This window comes from Leopardus geoffroyi, chromosome X (assembly GCF_018350155.1).
Source record: "Leopardus geoffroyi isolate Oge1 chromosome X, O.geoffroyi_Oge1_pat1.0, whole genome shotgun sequence".
Classification (NCBI taxonomy): Eukaryota; Metazoa; Chordata; class Mammalia; order Carnivora; family Felidae; genus Leopardus; species Leopardus geoffroyi.
In genome coordinates this window covers 15,258,719-15,277,961 of record NC_059343.1, presented here as the reverse complement: position 1 = coordinate 15,277,961, position 19,243 = coordinate 15,258,719, and the positions used below count along the sequence as shown (strand labels likewise).

General features: G+C 43.9%; 1 protein-coding gene across 10 annotated transcripts in view; it reads left to right on the top strand.

The window, feature by feature from the left end:
- Positions 1-19,243, top strand: part of PHKA2 (phosphorylase kinase regulatory subunit alpha 2) — a 70,970-nt gene that overhangs the window by 12,209 nt on the left and 39,518 nt on the right. For all 10 annotated transcript variants that reach the window (XM_045472609.1, XM_045472610.1, XM_045472608.1 and 7 more), the window contains 4 exons: positions 10,511-10,669; positions 13,702-13,749; positions 14,911-15,079; positions 17,080-17,162. In XM_045472609.1, the coding sequence (XP_045328565.1) occupies positions 10,511-10,669; positions 13,702-13,749; positions 14,911-15,079; positions 17,080-17,162 (459 nt within the window). The remainder of the gene's footprint in view (positions 1-10,510; positions 10,670-13,701; positions 13,750-14,910; positions 15,080-17,079; positions 17,163-19,243) is intronic.

The following is a 19,243-nucleotide window of genomic DNA, read 5'->3' as shown; positions in this document are numbered from 1 at the left end:
GTGGTTGAAATTTCTTGCACCTAAGTGTTGGGACCGGATAATGTCAGTGTCACAGGGTAGCTGCTGGAGTTGGGAAGGAGGGGGTGATTTGGAAAAGAGAGAAGAGGTTCTGTTAAAGATGTGTTGGGGCCCCTGGGGCAGGAATGTATGTGTAAAGGGAACTGAGTCGACTCGAATGTGTGGGAGTGTTGGCTAATAAAATTAGTTCAGCAAACATTTATTAAGCATATGAGCCCAATAAATAAATTCTTGTTGAATTCTTTCTAGTTTGTTTCGACCGGTTGCCCAAGTCCATAAGCATTCTCCTGGTCCAGTACTGGCTCAGCATCTACTTTGCAGCTCTTAACCTGTCTCTCCTGTCCCCTCTACACACCCTCTAAGGGCAGTAACTATCACCGTTTCAACATCTCTGTTCTCTTCTGTTGTTAAAATCTCCATTTCCTGCTTGCTCTGAGAATCATCTTTGTATTGCCACCAGCCAAGATTGTGTAAGTGTTCTTTCTTGAGCTTGTATGAAGGCTTTAGCTTTCACTTTTTTCATTTTTCAAGTAGATACTTATAATGTTGAACATGTGTTTCTTCAACTACACGCACACCACTCTTAGGAAGTCATGTATACTGTTTTCTTTGGTCGTCCTCTACCCCTGTACCCCTACACTTGCCGAAACCAAAATGTTCATCCACTCATGAGTGGGAACACAAAATTTACTATGTCTATACAGTGGAATGTTATTTGCAATAAGAAGGGATGGAGTACTGACACCTCTATAACATTGAAAGACCTGGAATACATTATGCTGATTGAAAGAAGCCGGGCATGAGAGATCACATATGGTATGAGGCCGTTTATACAAAATGTCCAGGCAAATCTATAGGAACAGAAAGTAGATTAGTGGTTGCCAAGGCCTGGGAGTTTGAAGGTCAGGGGCAGATAGGAAATGACTTTTAATGGGTATGGGGTTTCATTTTGGAGTGATGAAAATATTCTAAAATTAACTGCGATACTTCTGTAAGTCTGTAACTATAGCAGAAACCATTGAATTGTACCCTTTAAATGGGTAAAGTATATGGTATATGAATTATGTCACGATAAAAAATTTTTTTAAAAAGTGCTAGAAATCACAATAAATTTCCTTTTTCATATATTTAGTGTACAGTTCTGTGAATTTTAAAACGTGTAGAGTCATGTAACCATAACCATAATCAAGATACAAAGCAGTTCCTTCAACCCCAAAAGATCTCCCTCCTGCTACCCCTTTGTCACACCCTCTCCCCACCCTTAACCCCTGGAAACCACCGATCACTTCTCTATCGCTATAGTTTTGTCTTTTCAAGAACGTCATGTAAGTGGAATCATGTGGTATGTAACCTTTGCGAGTGGCTTCTTTCACTTAGCATAAGGCCTGTGAAATTCATCCAAGTTGCTGTATATCAATAGGTTGTTCTTTTCATTGCTAGGTAGTATTCATTATAGGGATATATCCCAGTGTGTTTATCCATTCACCTATTGAAGGACATTTGAGTTTCCAGTTTTTGGTAGTTAAGAATTGAGCTGCCTTACACATTGCTTGTAGAGGTCTCTGTTTCTCTAGGGTAAATATTCAGGAACAGGATTGCTGGGTTGTAGGGGAAGTGTTCAGGTTTATTAGAAATTGTCAAACTGGGGGCACCTGGGTGGCTCAGTCAGTTATGCATCTGACTCTTGGTTTCTGTTCAGGTCATGATCCCACGGTTTGTGAGATCGAGCCCCACGTTGAGCTCTGTGCTGGCAGTGTGGCGCCTGCTTGAGATTCTCTCCTCTCTCTCTCTGCCTCTCCCCTGCTCATGCTCTCTTTTTCTCTCTCTCTCAAAATAAATAAGCTTAAAAAAAAAAAAAGAAATTGCCAAACCGTTCTCTAGAGCGGCAGCACCACTTTGCATTCCCACCAGCAACATAAGAGGATTCCAGTGATTCTACGTCTCCGTCAACACTTGTAATGGCAGTGTTTTTAATTGTAGCCATCTTAATAGGTGTGTAGTGATAGCTCATAGTAGTTTTAATTTGTATTTACTTAATAGCTAATGATGTTGAGCTTTTTATGTGCTTATTTGTCATCTGTCAAATCCTCTTAAGTGAAGTATCCAAGTTTTTTTGTTTGTTTTTACCAATTTTTAAATTAGGCTGTTTGTTTTCTTACTGTTGAGTTTTGAGAGTTCACAATTCTCTCGTTGAGTATGTGACTTGCAAATAGTTTCTCCTAGTCTGTAGCTTGTTTTTGTTTGTTTGTTTTTTATCTCTTAACAGTGTCCTTCGCAGAGCAAAAGTCTTTAATTTTACTCAAGTCCAATTTATCGGTTTTTCTCCTATGGATCTTCCTTTTAGTACTATCATGGCTAATTCCGCCCAGCTGTAGGTCATGAAGGTTTTTCTTCTGTGTTTGCTTATAAAAGTTTCATAGGTTTCCATTTAACATTGAGATCTGTGATTTTGAGTTAATTTTTGTAATGTTTTATTTATTTATTTTGAGAGAGAGAGAGTGAGCAGGGGAGAGGCAGAGAGAGAGGATGGGGGAGAGAATCCCTAGCGGGCTCCAAGCTCAGCATGGAGCCCAACACGGTGCTTGATCTCATGACTGTGAGATCATGACCTGAGCTGAAATCAAGAGTTAGACTCTTAACTGACTGAACCACACAGGCGTCCCTGAGTTAACTCTTGTAGGAGATGCAGGATTGAGATTGAGATTCATTTTCTTGCATATGGATGCCCGGTATTTGCTTTGCTCTAGAACCATGTTAACAACAATTTTGACATCTAAGTTTATTGTTTTTGTTTACTCACATTTTTAAAAATAGCACATCTTTTTATTATTCTCATTCTTTCCTTGAGTGGTTTCAATATTTCTTTGAGTATTTTTTTTCAATTCAAGTGTAGTTGGCCTATATAGTATTATGTTAGTTTCAGGTATACAGTACAGTGATTTGACAATTATACACATTATGAAATGCTCACCACAGTAAGTATAGTTACCATCTGCTGTCATACAAAGTTATTTACAATGTTATTGACTGTATTTCCTATGCTGTACTTTTCATCCCTGTGACTTATTTATTTTATAACTGGAAGTTTGTCCTTCTTAATCGTCCTCACTTGTTTCACTCATCCTCTCACCACCTCCCGCCCCTTGGCAACCACCAGTTTGTTCTTTGTACTTATGAATCTGTTTCTGTTTGTTTTTGTTTTTTAGATTCCACATATAAGTGAAATCATACGGTACTTGTCTTTCTCTTAGCATAACCCTCTAGGTCCATCCATGTTGTCACAAATGGCACAGTCTTACTCTTTTATGGCCACGGAACATTTCATTGTATATACAAACCACATCTTCTTTTTCCATTCGTTTGTCAGTGGAAACTCGGATTGCCTCCTTATCTTGGCTATTGTAAATAATGATGCAGTAAACATAGGAGTGCATATATCTTTTTTAATAAGTGTTTTCATTTTCTTTGGGTAGTGAAATTACTGGATTGTATGGTATTTCTATTTTTTATCCTTTTGAGGAATCTCAGTACTGTTTTCCATAGTGGCTGCACTAGTTTGCATTCCTACCAACAGTGCACAAGTGTTCCCTTTTCTCCACATCCTTGCTAATGCTTGCCATTTCTTGTCGTTTTCATTCTAGTCATTCTGACAGGTTTAAGGTGATCCCATTATGGTTTTGATTTGCGTTTCCCTGGTGATTACTGGTGTTGAGCATCTTTTCATGTGTCCGTTGGCCATTTGTATGTCTCCTTTGGAAAATGTCTATTCAGATCTTCTGCCCATTTTTAAATCAGATTATTTGCTTTTTTGTTGTTGTTATTGAGTTGTATAGGTTCTTGTTACACTTTGGGTATAAACCCTCTATCAGATATATTATTTGCAAATATCTTCTCCCATTCAGTAGGTTGCCTTTTTGTTTTGTTGATGATTTCCTTCACTGTGCAAAAGCTTTTTACTTTGGTGTAGTCCCATTAGTTAATTTTTGCTTTTGTTTCCCTTGCCTGAGGAGACCTATCCATAAATATGTTGCTAAGTCCAGTGTCCATGTAATTACTGCTCATGTTTTCTTTTAGGAGTTTTATGATTTCAGGTCTTAGGTTGAAGTCTTTAACCCATTTCACGCTAGTTTTTGTGTATGGTCTAAAAAAGGGGCCCATTTCCATTCTTTTGCATATAGCTATCCAGTTTTCCCAGAACCATTTATTGAAGAGACTGTCTTTTCTCCATTGTATAGTCTGACCTCCTTCGTTGTAGGTTAATTGATTATATAATCATGGGTTTATTTCTGGGCTGGCTGTTTCGTTCTATTGATCTATGTGTCTGTCTTTGTGTCAGTACCATAATGTTTTCATTACCATAGCTTTGTAGTATATGTTGAAAGCTGGGGTTGTGATACCTCCAGCTTTGTTCTTCTTTCTCAAGATTGCTTTGGCTATTTGAGGTCTTTTGTGGTTTTATACAAATTTTAGGATTTTTTTGTTCTAGTTTTGTGAAAAAATGCTATTGGTATTTTGATAGGGATTGCATTGAACCTGTAGATTGCTTTGGGTAGAATGGACATTTTAACAATTAATTTAATTAACTTACCAATTCTTCCATTCCATGAGTATGGTGAGGTTTGTGTGATTGAGTTTTAGAAAGTTGTGTGCTTCTAGGAATTTATTCATTTTTTCTGAGTTATCCAATTTGTTGGCACATAATGGTTCATAGTATTCTTTTATTACCCTTTGTATTTCTGTGTTCCAACACCACTTATTAAAATAATAACTGTCCTTTCGGGGTGCCTGGCTGGCTCAGTCGGTAGATCATGAAACTTTTGATCTTAGGGTTGTAAGTTTGAGACACATGTTGGGTGTAGAGATTACTTAAAAATAAAATCTTAAAAAAAAAAAAAAGACTGTCCTTTCCCCGTTTGTCTGTAGACTTTTGTCAAAAATCAATTTGTCATATTTGTGTGGATCTGTTTCTGGACTCTCTACTCTGACCTCTGTGTGTCTATCCCTTTACTTCTTATCAGGTAGAGACAAATTTAGGATGGTTAAGTCTTCATGGTGAACTGACTCTTTCATTTTTATGTAATATTCCTCTGTATCCCTGGTAATATTCTTTGCAGTAAAGTCAGCAAAGACCTTACCTGATATTAATATCTCAATTCCTTTTTCCTCCTACCCCTGTCCTAAAGAGTAGGAATTATCATTTATTTAATACTTTTTTATAAGCCAGTCTTTTTTTTTTTAACATTTATTCATTTTTGAAAGACAGAGAGAGACTTTTTTATAAGCCAAAAAGCAAAATGCAAATGGCTCGTTACCATGTTAATCTCTGATCGCTACAGATTCACTTATCAGTGGGCTATAAAGGTGGGGGTCCCAACCCACCACAGCTAGCAGGTAAGGTCATCATGACAGCATAATTATTCACAATTCTTTACATAATAGTTGTTTACATAATTGTTCACATAATAGTTCACAATTATTTGCTTCCCATCCTTAGGGGAGGATTTCACATCTCTCCCTTGTTGAACTCAGAAATGGCCATGAGACTTGGTTTCATGGATGAGATAAGAGGGGAGGTAATATGTGTCCATTCTGGCTGGCAGCCTGAAGAGGCAGCTCAGGGTTCGCTGTCTTTCTTCTCCCCTGCCATGGGATGGGCAGTGTTGTGAGTATAGGCTGCTCCAGTAGCCTGGTTCCTAGAAGAAAGACAAGACCGAGCAGAACCACGTTCGACCAGCGATGGACATGAGGCATGGAACAGAAATGAATGTTTGGTGTTATAAGACGCCAAGCCCTGGGCCCAATTCATTCTAGGCCTTTCTCTCACAAATAGGCGCCAAGAAGGGCACTTTCTCTCATTTAGAAATGAAGAAGTGGTGGAAGAGGTAAGAGGGGCCATCAGATGACTGAAACTGAAGGACAAGATGCCCAACTGTTGGTCCCTTGTGCTCAATGAAACACAATTTATTTTGGGCTCATTGTCTCAGGGTATCATTGTCAGTTCCCTCACAGCAGGGGTGCTGAGTCTCCTGGCTCAGGCCTGTGCCTTCTCCACATTGGGACACTACCCTTGACTCTTCATGGCTGTCCTCATAGCCCCATTGTCTGCAGTCCGCCCCATCTTCTTCCTTCATGGCCCCACACCTGTCACCTCAGGAAACGGTTGTCGAGCGGTCATGGTGCTTATTACAGAATTTGTCACTAATGTTAATTTACTCTTACAGGTAAAGTACACAGAGAGTTTAGTAAAACAGGGAAGATTGATTTGAGTGAGCAAAATTCAGGGCTAAAGAAGGGGAAAGGCAAAGACCTGGGGGTGGAGAGGGTGGAGAGTTGCCAGGGTTTTTTTCTCAAACATATCAATGGGATAAATATATCCACTAGCCATATTTACTGTAAAAATAAAAGAAGGCACCATGCTTTTTTTTTCCTAATAAAAATAATGATGGTTACGCTAAGCAGACTTGTAGATTGTTCCCCTAACCACTATCCCCATCTTCCCCATCGGATTTCCTGAAATAATTCTATGAAAAAGAAATAATGTGAATGAAATCTGTTCAGATAGGTTGATAATATAGTTAGCAGTTATTGAGCACTGATTTATGGTAGATACAGTCCAAAATGCTTGATTTGGATTACTCATTTAATTCTCACCAACAACATTCTCTATTTGTTTTTTTTTTGTTGTTTTGTTTTTTTTTTTTTTCAACGTTTATTTATTCCCGGGACAGAGAGAGACAGAGCATGAACGGGGGAGGGGCAGAGAGAGAGGGAGACACAGAATCGGAAACAGGCTCCAGGCTCTGAGCCATCAGCCCAGAGCCCGACGCGGGGCTCGAACTCACGGACTGCGAGATCGTGACCTGGCTGAAGCCGGACGCTTAACCGACTGCGCCACCCAGGCGCCCCAACATTCTCTATTTGAGAGAGAGAGAGCACGCACGAGCGCAAGGTGGGGAGAGGGGCAGAGGGAGAGACAGAGTGAAAGAGAGTATCTTAAGCAGGCTCCACGCACAGTGCAGAGCCCCACACGGGGCTCGATCCCATGGCTTGTGGGATCATGACCTGAGCCGAAATTAAGAGTCAGATGCTTAACCGATTGAGCCACCCAGGTGCCTCCCAGCACCTCTGCTCTTAAACATAATACGCTGAAGGCTATGTGTGGGTATAGATACAATTATATTTTTAAAAGATTGGAAAGCAGCATATGGTTAAAATGATCATATCTGAAGCCATTGGCTTAGCCTGAAAAAAAGCTCTGCCCACTTTCCTCCTGTTGTCTGCAGTTTGGCTGTTTGTGTTTGGCTTGTAAAATTGCAGCAGATATGAAGGCCCCTTCCGTTTAGATAGCTAATGCAAGTAAAAGACCCCAGAGAGAGCTCTGAAGGGATGGACCTGTTGGGTGGTTCACAGAAACCAGTGAGTGAGAATGCAGGGGTGCAGCATAAGCCACCTTTAAGGAGGGGAGTAAGTAGCACAAAGGCAAAGCCACTGGCTCGGTTAGAAGAAGGGACAGCAGACTGGGCATCGCACAGTATCTCCCGATCTGTGGTCGTTTCAGTTTTTATGAATTACATCAAAATGGAACCTCCCACGTCTTCCAACACAGCACATTATTTTTTTATAAACTTAGAGAAAGAAGCCAGTCTTAGCTGGGGCTGCCGTAACAAAATACCACAGACAGGCGAGCTGAAACAACAGAAATTTATTTCTCACAGTTCTGGAGGCTGGGAAGTCCAAGACGAGAGTGCCAGCGTGGTCAGGTTCTGGTGACGGCCCTCTTCCAGGTTGCAGACAGCCGGCTTCTTGTTGCAACTTCACGTGGCAGAGAGAGCAAGCTGGCATTCTGGCCTCTTCTGTAAGGGCACTAGGTGCCATTCGTGAGGGCTCTACCCTCACTAATCGCCTCCCAAAGGCCCCACCTCCGAATAGCATCACGTTGGGAATTAGATTTCAGCATCTGAATAGACACGAATGTTCAGTTCATAATAGTAAATTCAAGGGGCCACTGGGCGTCTCAGTCCGTTAGGTGTCCGTGTTCGGCTCGGGTCATGATCTCACGGTTCACGGGTTCGAGCCCCTCATCGGACCCAGAGCCTGGAGCCCGCTTCGGATTCTGTGTCTCCCTCTCTCTCTGCCCCTCCCCCGTTCATGCTCTGTCACTGTCTCAAAAATAAATAAACATTAAAAAAATTTTTTTTAAATACTAAATTCATAACTTACTGTTCATAACTCCTTTCACTGAGTGCAGTAGCACCGCAGTTTAACATGGTTTCAGTAGGTAGTCTTGAATGTGGGGATCTCAACACCCAGACTGCATCCCTGTAGTGAAACGAGGGGTTCAGACATAATAGCTCTGGGTGGAGATAAACTAATCCAGTTCACCAGGTAAGCCCAAACTAAAGAATCAAAGAAGTAACTTCCAGCTAACAGGACAGTGACATTTCATAATCCAAACCACACTTGGCACTATGTGTCGGCAGTCACTGCTGTGTCATCGGAAGGCTGTTTGTCTCCGTGGACTCCCAGTTGACGGATATTTGAGGAAGGGGCTGATTTCTTTCTCTGGATCTCCTGATGATTCCCGTCCTGGGATTAGCCAACTGGCCTCAGAACAGTTAAAGTTGCTTATGTTATACATTGTTGGATTTTTTTTTTTAAAAATCCCAGTTGTCCGATGTTGGACTAAGACTCACACCTTCACTCAGCCATTTCTAGACTTCAGTTCTTTAAAATGATTGATGTACAATTGTTGGCCATGGAACCGTGTCAAAATACAAAACTCTGTTGCCCCTGTGGGCGGTTTCAGTTGAGTTTTAGATGCTTTTGAAGAGGGCATAGATTAGTTAAAGGAGAAAGTCCACTATTTAATTCCTCATGTGGGACCGTTTGGAACTATGCCAGTGTTTTCTTTTATGTAATAACTGTGGCACTATCACTTTGAAAGTACCCAACAGTTTTTTCGTGAGCCTCCTTGTAAATAATGTAGTACTCTTTTGAGTAATTTTTTTAAAGCTGGCAAGGCTCTGTATTTTATTGGACGTATTTTATCAGATACATATTTCTTTACATATTTTCAGGACAGGTCAACAAGGCTTGATCTTTATGTCACTCTTTTTCTGTCTTACCCATTTTATTTCTAGGCACAGAGTTTATTAGCACTGGCTTTTAAAAAAATAATAGCTTTATTGGGATATAATTTACTTACCGTACACTTCATCTGTTTAAAGTAAACAGTGTAATGGTTTTCAGTATATTTACAGAGTCATGCATCATCACCGTGATCAATTTGGGAACAATTTGATCAGCTCCAGAAAGTGACCTGTTAACAGTCACTCACACCCCATTTCCTTCTACCCGCCCCCCACCCCCACCCTAAACAACCATTAATCTTTCTATCTCTACAGGTTAACCTATTCTGGATGTTTCATATAAATGGAATGAGAGAATATGTGGTCCTTTGTGACCAGCTTTTTTTTACTTAGCATTATGTTTGCCAGGTTCACCCATGCTGTAGCATATATGAATGCTTCTTCATTCCTTTTTATTGCTGAATGATATTTCATTGTATAGACTACATTTTGTTCATTCATCAGTTGACGGGCATCTGGGTTGTCTCCACTTTTGAGTTATTATGACTAATGCTGTCAAGAATATTGTGTGTACTTTTTTGTGTGTGAAGATCTGGCTTTTTAGTGACTCGGCTGCCCTTTTAAATATCATAGCTAGGGGCGCCTGGGTGGCTCAGTCAGTTAAGCGTCCGGCTTCGGCTCGGGTCACGATCTCACGGTGCGTGGGTTCGAGCCCCGCGTCGGAGCCCAGAGCCAGCTTCGGATTCTGGGTCTCCCTCCCTCTCTGCCCCACCCCCGCTCGTGTTCTGTCCCTCTCAAAAATAAATAAACATTAAAAACAAATTTTAAATATCATAGCTAAATAGGACCTCCGATGTCCTGTTGCTTAGCGTGTCCTTTTTGGGCACGTGAAATGTCTGGATTACAGACAAGGCCTTGGAGGCCCGGATAGGGTAGGCGGCTTCCCCTGGCACACGGAGCTGGACTGGTGGAGTGGGGCCCCACATCTGGGTCTCTCGCTCCAGGTTCAATGTCTCCCCAGCTGATGTGGAAGCATACAGGCAGGAGAAGACCTGAAGCCTGTGGTGCGCAGATTTGTTAAGACTCGTGGGCTTTTTCCATTGGTCGGTCGTTTTGTTTGTCACAACGGTATGATCTGGTTTGAAAGCACAAGAACTTCAGCGTTAGAAGGTTCCCTAGAGACTTTCTAGGCTAATATTTCTATTATATAGATGAGGGAACCACAGAGGAGTGACGTCGCTTCTCACGCAAGACCATGCTGTTGGTGGCAGAGCAAGGAAGGACCAGAACTCCGATTTCTACTCCTCATCCCGGCCCTCAGCGTGCCCCCTCAGGGCAGGCGTCCGTTTGCCAGGAGTTGGGTGAAGGTGGCGCTGAGTCATTTTGTGTCTCTTCTCTAACAGAATCCGGTCACAGGGCTGCTGTCAGCCAGTCACGAACAAAAGGACGCCTGGGTGCGGGATAACATCTACAGCATTCTGGCCGTGTGGGGCCTGGGCATGGCCTACCGCAAGAATGCCGACCGCGACGAGGACAAGGCCAAAGCCTACGAGCTGGAGCAGGTAATGCCGAGTGGCAGCCACGTTGGCTGCTCAGCCCCTTTCCCCTGAACTGAAAAGCCTCCAAGGAGGTAGCTGTTTGTGTAGAACAGTTCGCTGTACGCGCCCCGTCCATTCCTGCTATAGAATATTTTAGGGGGCACTTAGGTAGCCTCCACCTCTCATTGGTCTTTCTCTTTGAGATTTTTTGTCTTCCTTAAAAACAATAAAAATCATACTATTCTGAACAGGAAAAGAAAGTGTCCACATTTCTAACTAGCTACATGTCTCTCTCACATGCTCTGTCCATTTTACATATACTTACATACACAGTGCCATTATACACTCATATAATGACTGTTTCCAAAGAACATACCAGAAATATACGTTCCGGAGTGTATGCTCTGCAGTAGTCATGTTGAAAGGGTATTTCTCCAAACGGTATTGCTACTGCTTGAAACATTTTCGGAATTTCCCTTAGAAATTCCTTTCTAGTTTGAGCCCTTCCAAAGCGGTCTTATTAATTTATAGTTACCTTTTAATTTTGAGTCACATTGGTGTTGTCCAATATTCATGCCTATGTTACCATCACAGCACTATGAAATCCTCTTACTGATTTCTCAGATCAGAAACTGACGTACCCGCCGAAGCAAAGGTTTGCCATCCTTGAGTACGTAAGAAAATATTCTGCCCTTGAGCACGGGAGGTATTTGCAGAGTATTGGGAGTGACAGTGTTGAAGCAGAAAGCATTGACATATAAAATTATAGTTCTCTTAGCAGGAGAACCTTTTGGATTTATCTTTGATTTGTACGTTCCTCCTTGGCCCTCCCAGCCAGCCGATTGTCAGACCCAGGGAGAGTTCTTACAGCCCGATCAGTGCTTGTGATAGCAACCAAAGTGGGCAGGAGATGTGGGCAGCCTTGACGACAGTAGGGAAACTTAAGAGAGGAAACCTGTCTGTGGGAGCAAGGGAAGGATGGTTTGGATTTGACTAGACGTTGCTGAGCGTAAGGCGATACAATCACCAAGCCTTGGAGGTAGGGCAAGAGGTAGTTTTAAAAATGCTCATAGCAAGCACTGGGTGCTCCCCCAAGAAGTTGGATAGCTAGCACATAAGTGAGCCATTCTTAGCAGCGTAATAATTTAATGTGGATGTTCATCAAACTTCCCATCCTCCCTTGAGACGAAGTCAAAGTAAAGCCTGCCTGTCTACACACACATGTGCACGCACGCACACACACCGTGTACCTCTCCTCTGTAAGCGTTTTCTTTTCTTCTTAATTTTTTTTTTAATGTTTATTCATTTTTGCGAGACAGTGTGTGAGCAGGGGAGGGGCAAAGAGAGAGGGAGACAGAGGATCTGAAGCGGGCTCCGAGCCGTCAGCGCAGAGCCCGACTCGGGGCTCGGACTCATGAAAGGCGAGATCGTGACCCAAGCCGAAGTCGGACGCCTAACCGACTGAGCCACCCAGGCGCCCCCTCTGTAAGCATTTTCTGACGCAGGCTAGAGTTGACTGGATTTGCTGCTCTGTGACGGACGATAGCGAGGCACGAATAGGGCACGTTGTTTTGATGAGTGTGGTTGACAACTAAAGAGAGACGTTTCCCTTGATTATGAAAGATAACGTGGGATCTTCCAGTGATCCGAAGCAGGGATGCTATTGTGCTTGGAGCTTGGGAAGCACAGTCATTCATTGTGTGAGACTAGCCCATGCATGGCAGGACACTTAGGCTCCTTGGTCCCTAAGCACTAAATGCCGGTAGTCCCCATCTTTATCTTGGTGACGGTAAAAATGCTCCTGGCCCCACATTTCCAGATGTTCCCTCACCCCTGGAGGATGGGAATGGCCACCCAGTTGGGAACCACTGTGCCTCTTCATAATGGAAAATAAGTTTTCTTTACTTGAGGGGAAGTCAGTTGACAAATGGTCACGCTGTACACAGTAGGAAATGTTAATTATAGCAATGTTAGTTATAACCTTATCGTGAGGTAACATTTTCTGCCTCAAAAGAGTTTATGACCTAAAGTGAAATCGTATTCTAGAATCCTAGGATTTTAGAGGCAGAAGGATCTGAAGGATAATTCACTCCAGACTTTTCTCTGGTAATTAACTTTCATGGCCTTTACTATTCCTCCTCGGCAAACCACGTACATTCTGCAAGACAGGAGATGCTCGTGGTCCTGGGTGGGAGCTTCTTCCAGCCAGTCTACTTCGACCTACAAACTGTCCCATTCTGTAGCCACTTGTGAATTCATTTTATGGTGTTTCTCATAGGACATATTAAGAGCAGTCTTTTGATGGGCCTGAATTGTGAAGGAAGTGGGAGGCAACATAACGTATTGACTAAGAGCTCAAACGCCTGCCAGCTGCGTGACTTTAGCAATGTCGCCTCATCTTTCTCAGCCTCAGGTTCCTCATCTATAAAGTGGGGTAATAATGACACTCACCTCGTAAGGTTGTTTGCGAGAATTACACAGAATCCAGGCAAAGTGTTTTATATAGCTCCTGGGCAGAATGTCTGATTATCATCGTACTATTGTTATTATTTATAATAATAATTACATTAGTTGGCTGCGATACATATTATTGAGTAACCTTGGCGGCTACTTGCATTTTGTAAGAACTTTACTCAATAGTCCAGTGATGGTGTCACAAATGGCTCTTTTGGCAAAGTGTCATTACTTTGGGGCAGGATGGTGGACTTAATTCATCTTTAGCGTGACAAAAATGAATTACTAAGAACTGTGACATCAGAATTAAACATCAGGGTACTAGGCTTATAAAAATTGTCTCGCTAAAATACCAGTGGATTTCAGAACTGGAGGTGCCATGTGGTCCAACCCCTTTATTTGAGATAAGTCGCTGCATCCAGATTTTCTTTGTTTGTGATGGATTGGAGGTAATCGAAACAATCGGAAGACGTGTATATGCTCAGGATGTGCCTTCTCAGGGAGGTCTCCAGGCAGCCCTGGTTACCGACCACGTGGTAAGGAGGTGGTTTTCATGGAGCAGGGAAGCTGGCCTCGTCACTCATCCCGCTTTATTTCCGCAGAACGTGGTGAAACTGATGCGGGGTCTTCTCCAGTGCATGATGAGACAGGTAGGCAGAAAATGGCAAATGTGTTTCCAGGTCATCTTAGTGGGTATATCATTTACATGGTGACAGCTAACATCCCTAAAGCGTCTTGAGCTTTTCTTCTCAAGTGGAAGAGAAATAGGAAATATTTTACGTTCTTTGTCCTTTTAAATTATCTTCAATAAGGACCCAGACTCAAAGGACCCCGTTACTCAGAATCTCTTTTGAAGAGTTACTTGTGTAAAAGGAGAACATGCCCTTTTTTTAAATGGGGCAGAGACCATTGTTATTTATTTATTTTCAATGTTGACTTATTTGAGAGAGAGAGAGCACGGGCAGGGAAGGGGCAGAGAGAGAGAGAGAGAGAGAGAGAGAGAGAGAGAGAGGGAGAGAGAGAATCCTAAGCAGGTTCTGCGCTGTCAGTGCAGAGCTCACATGGCGCTCGATCCCATGAACCATGAGATCATGACCTGAGCCAGAATCAAGAGTCGGACACTTAACCGACTGAGCCGCTCAGGCGCCCCAGATATCATTGTTTTTTAAAGCCACTCCCAGACAGCCACGTAGCACTGTTTATTTTGTTGAGTTTATAAAAGGGTTTCCTTTCATTTGAGTTGAAATGCTTGAGTTTTTAAAACTTGACATTACTGTTTACTGGTATTTTCAGCGAGGAGTAAATAAAACAATTCATTGAGCTTGTACTGTGTGCAGAACATCCTGCTGGGATCTGCACACATTCCGAGATGAATGATACTGTCCCCGCCCTTCATCAGCATATGCCTGGTTAGTCTTCAAGACCTAGTTGCCCTTTCCTTTGGACATAAGGAAACAAGAAGTTGAAGTTTAAACGGGGCCTCTTTGTTCCCTCTCTCTCTTACTGAGTGCCTCCCGTGTGTCACAGCTCATGCTGGGCATATGCAGACAAAGAAACCCTTTGGCTTGACCCGTTGCCCTGCAGAGCTTGTTAAAATCCCACTGGGCCGGGCCCCTTCTGGTGCGGACGGGAAGAATCCCCCACACAGCCCCTCTGTGTGGTGCTCACTAGGGATCATGTGCTGCCTTCCATCCCTCTGGCTCCCAGAGGTAGCTGCTAAGAGGTCTAGAACTAAGAGATGGACTTTGGGTATGGCCTCTGCCCGCCGTCAGCCCCTTTACTGTGTGGAGCCGGCTTGCTTCCTCCCTCAGGTACATAAAGTGGAGAAGTTCAAGCACACTCAGAGTACCAAGGACAGCCTGCACGCCAAGTACAACACTGCCACCTGCAGCACCGTGGTGGGTGACGACCAGTGGGGCCACCTCCAGGTGGATGCCACCTCCCTCTTCCTCCTGTTCTTGGCCCAGATGACGGCCTCCGGTGAGCCAGGGTCGTTCGAGCCCATTGTACGGGGAGTGACATTGTACAGGGAGAAGGGGGTGGGGAGGGACAGGCATTGATTAGAATTCAAAATAAGTTATTTCTGTAAAGAAAAAGCATGCTCTTGATAACGTTACATGCATTGACTCTGTGACATGCTCATAGCCAACCTTCTGAGGACTGGTAGGACAAAGGGCTGTTGATCCCAAAGCTTCCTTGCTGCCACTGTTTACTGGAGCAGCCGAGATCAGATCTACTTCTGACAGTCTGAATATCTGCAGACAGCGTCAAACCTCCTCTTAGGATTTTCTTCCCTAGTATTAGCAGGCCTGGCCCCTTCACCTTTTCCTCTCACTGCCCGGCTCACCCCCTTCTAGACACACCCTCATCTACCTGAATTATACCCAAACAGTGTCATTTCTAGAGCTCGGCTATGTGCCCGGAGTGGTCAGTCAGTCCATAGTACCCATGCTGGGAGTGGGCCCGAAGTCCCCGACCGTGAGCATTGCCCCTCAGCCCGAGCCGTTGGCTTCCTGAGCTTCAGGCTGCAGCTCGTCTGTAACCAGAGGGTCCCTGCCGCCGTGGCCCCCGGGCCTTAGGTCAGTCAGCTGCTGTGTCGCCAAGTTCTCGTCACCAGCAGTAAACTGACCTTTGGAGTTAGAGGCTTCCCGTGTAGTTTGGACTGCAGGTGTGAAACTCAAAGTTAGCAGAAATCCACAAATGATATTGTTACAGCTTTGTGAATACACCGGGCATTTATGAAAAATACTTCTTGGTTGTGAAAATTAATATGAACCTGTAAATAGTGTGGAAAATTTAACAAAATACAAAGAAAAAATTCCACTGTCCATTTTCATTTGAATGTGTGTCCTCCAAGTTTTTTTTTCTATTTAAGGTCTTATCGTTTGCATGGCTAATAATCTTTATTATATAGCATTGTAACTTGAGCATTTTCCCCCTGATCTTACAAGCTCTCGATAAACATAATTTTAGTGACTTTATCAGTGGATATGTTATAATCAAGCCATTCCTTTATTCTTTTCCCCCTATTATAACTAATGTTGCAATACCAACTTTGACCCCTTCTCCGTTTGCTTCCTTCTGTTGGGTGTCATTCAGAGGCTACTTACATTTACTACCAAGTTGTTTTCAGAACAGTTTACTAGTCAAACTCCCCCCATTGATGCAAGAGTTCATATCTCACCATACCTCTACCAGCTTCAAGAATTCATACTTTAAAAGTATGTGTATTTGCCATGATCAACTAAACGTTAAAGGACCCAAGCAAAAATCCAGCCCTGTTGGTCACCGCCTGCTTCAGTGCAGCCCCCTAGGGAGGTCCGGGGAGCTCGCCTTTCCACGAGGTTAAGGGTTGTCTCCTGACGCTGGGGGCTCTACTCTCTCGTCTGCCACTGGGGAAATGTACCCACCCTTTGGCTCACTCAAGGGTAAGAATGGTGTCTGGTTGCTCCGGGCTAAAATTCATGGTTTGTTGGAAACTTCTTTGCACAAATCCAGCACTACCAGAAGGCCCCACACCTTCTCTTCCCATTTTTACTACCTGTAGGCACACACTCCTCCCTTCCTTTCTCTTTCAGAGATTAGGCATTAACTGTTCCAATTTACTTCAGACTGAATTAAAAAAAATTTTTTTTTAACGTTTTATTTATTTTTTGAGAGCGAGCATGAGTGGGAGAGGGACAGAGAGAGAGGAGGACAGAGGATCTGAAGCAGGCTCCATGCTGACAGGGTGACGGCAGCAGGCCCAGTGTGGGGCTCAAACTCATCAACTGTTAGATTATGACCTGAGCCGAAGTCACATGTTCAACTGACTGAGCTCCTCAAGCACCCCATGCTTCAGACTTAATTTTTGATGCGCTCGTAAGAAAACTGAAAATGGGGGTACAAGGATTTCTTTCCTAGTGTGGTATTTGTAGTTGGTAATTGGCAGCTCTCTCTTCACAACGTAAGTCCGTAACTTTATTGTTTTTCTTTACTAGGTTTACGTATTATTTTCACCCTTGACGAGGTGGCCTTCGTACAGAATCTTGTTTTTTACATAGAAGCTGCATATAAAGTCGCTGTAAGTATCAACCGCAGTAATGTTTTCAGGTGTCCAGTTAATAAGATTAAAACTCCTGCCATTCTTGGAGGGCCAGACTGTTTGGGGCTCATCAGAAGGTTAGCGAGGTTAGAGCTCTGTGACTGTCACCTCTGCGCACAGAGTGCACATTTTCGTCCTGGAACGCAGCTGGGGAGTTGATGTTTTTGGAATGCACCACGTGCTCTGCTCGAACCCATTGTTCCGATCTGAAATAAGACCAAAACGTGTCCTGTGGCCTGTACCGGGCCGGCCTGACCCAGGGTGAAGGGCGGCCGCGTCGGCGTGTGGGTAGGAACTGCTGTGCGTGGGGATCCCCCCACGCAGCCGACAGGCGGAGGGCCCAGAGCCAGATGTGGGCCTGGCCGGTGCTGGTGGGTGTAAACTGTATAAACCCCACCCAGTTCCTCCAGGCTTCTGTCTGATATGGAAGGTGGCGCCTTGCACACTTCTTAGAAAACAAGGAACCTTTGCAAAGCTGAGTGTAAGGGAAGTAAAGAAAGGGTAGAGTTTGTTTTCAAAAAAAAAAACAAAAAAAAACAAACCCAAAAACGCCCTATGGTCTAGAGCAAGGGTCGGCAAACATTTTTTGTAAAGGGCCAGACAGTAAAGATTTTCAACTTTTCAGCCCCTACGGTCCCTGTTGCTTCTACTCAGGTGTGCCATTGTCGTAGGAAGGCAGCCCTAGACAACACGTGAGCACGTGAGCATGGCTGTGTCCCAGACAGACCTTGTTTACAAAAATACATGGCAAACTAGGCTTGGTCCAAGGGCCACCCCGGGTCTAAAGAGGCGATTCTCAACGAGGGGCAATCTTCCCCTCCCGGGGGACATTGGACAACATCTGGTAACAGTTTTATGCTTCTCACACGGTGGAGGGAGCTACTGGCCCCTAGTGAGCAGAGGCGAGGGATTCTGCTGAGCATCCCACCTCGCACGGGCAGCGCTCAAACACGGCAGGATCCGGCTCCAGATGGCGGCAGTGCCCAGGTCTAAAGAAACCAGAGAAGTCCTTGTGGGAAGGGTGGGACTTGAGGTAGACCTTGGAGGGTGAGTAGGGTTTAGGTGAGCAGAACGGTGCGGGAAGAGCATGTGCAGTCATGGGCGGGAATGAGCTCTGAATGTGGGAGCGGTCCTTGGGGAGAGGGGGCTCCGGGGGAAGGAGGAGATGGCCTGAAAGCAGAGTATTGGAGACAAGCGGAAAACAGTCTGCTTGTGGGCGTGCAAGGGGCAGGGGCCAGATAACAGAGGTGTGTGGCCAGCCGGAGAGAGACAGTTGACCGGGAGCCCCTGGGGAATAAATGGTTTGTCATTTTAGAGTCCTGCACAGGGGGGTGAGCTGATCAAAGCAGTTGCTGAGGATGAGTCACTTGGCTCTGGGGTTGGAGTGAGAATGGCGTGGAATGCGCAAAGGCCCAGATAGGAGGACTACGGAGGAAGGAGTCCTGGGGCTAAGCTACAAGGTGTGCCAGCAGGACAGAGGCGAAAGCCGCTCTGGTGTGCACATTTTGGAAATGGTCGTCTTTGCAGATCCAACAATAAACGCTGCAGTTCTGGCACTGGTCCTGTTCTTGTTGGGTTGTCATTTTTCAGTAGCGTGTGTAGCGTTATTTCAGAACCGTATCCAGCGCTTGCCTCACCTAAGTGAAAATACGAATTATAAAAGGTATGCATGGATCACAGCCTCTGTGTGGATGGCATGTTCTGACCCAGTTCTTATTAATCTGGTTTAAAAGATAGGGCAAGTTCAGTATTCTGTGCCTCAGTTGATTTTGGCTTTTGTTCCTTGCTTAGCACTTTTTCCCAAGAGGTAACGCTAGAAATTGGTATTAAATTATTTTAAGTGGTTTGGTTGGCTTCAACTAGCTATAATGCATCTGTTAAAGTTTCTTTATTCTATCTTACAATTTAAGTTCAAACGGATTAGCTAAATAGAGGGGCAGCATTTCATTTGAAGAGAAATAAAACATGTTGTTCTCTACAAATCAGGAATTTCTTACAAATTGATAACTTTTAGGAATAAGAAAATTGAGAGTGTTTTTGCATGCATTTTTATTCCACTT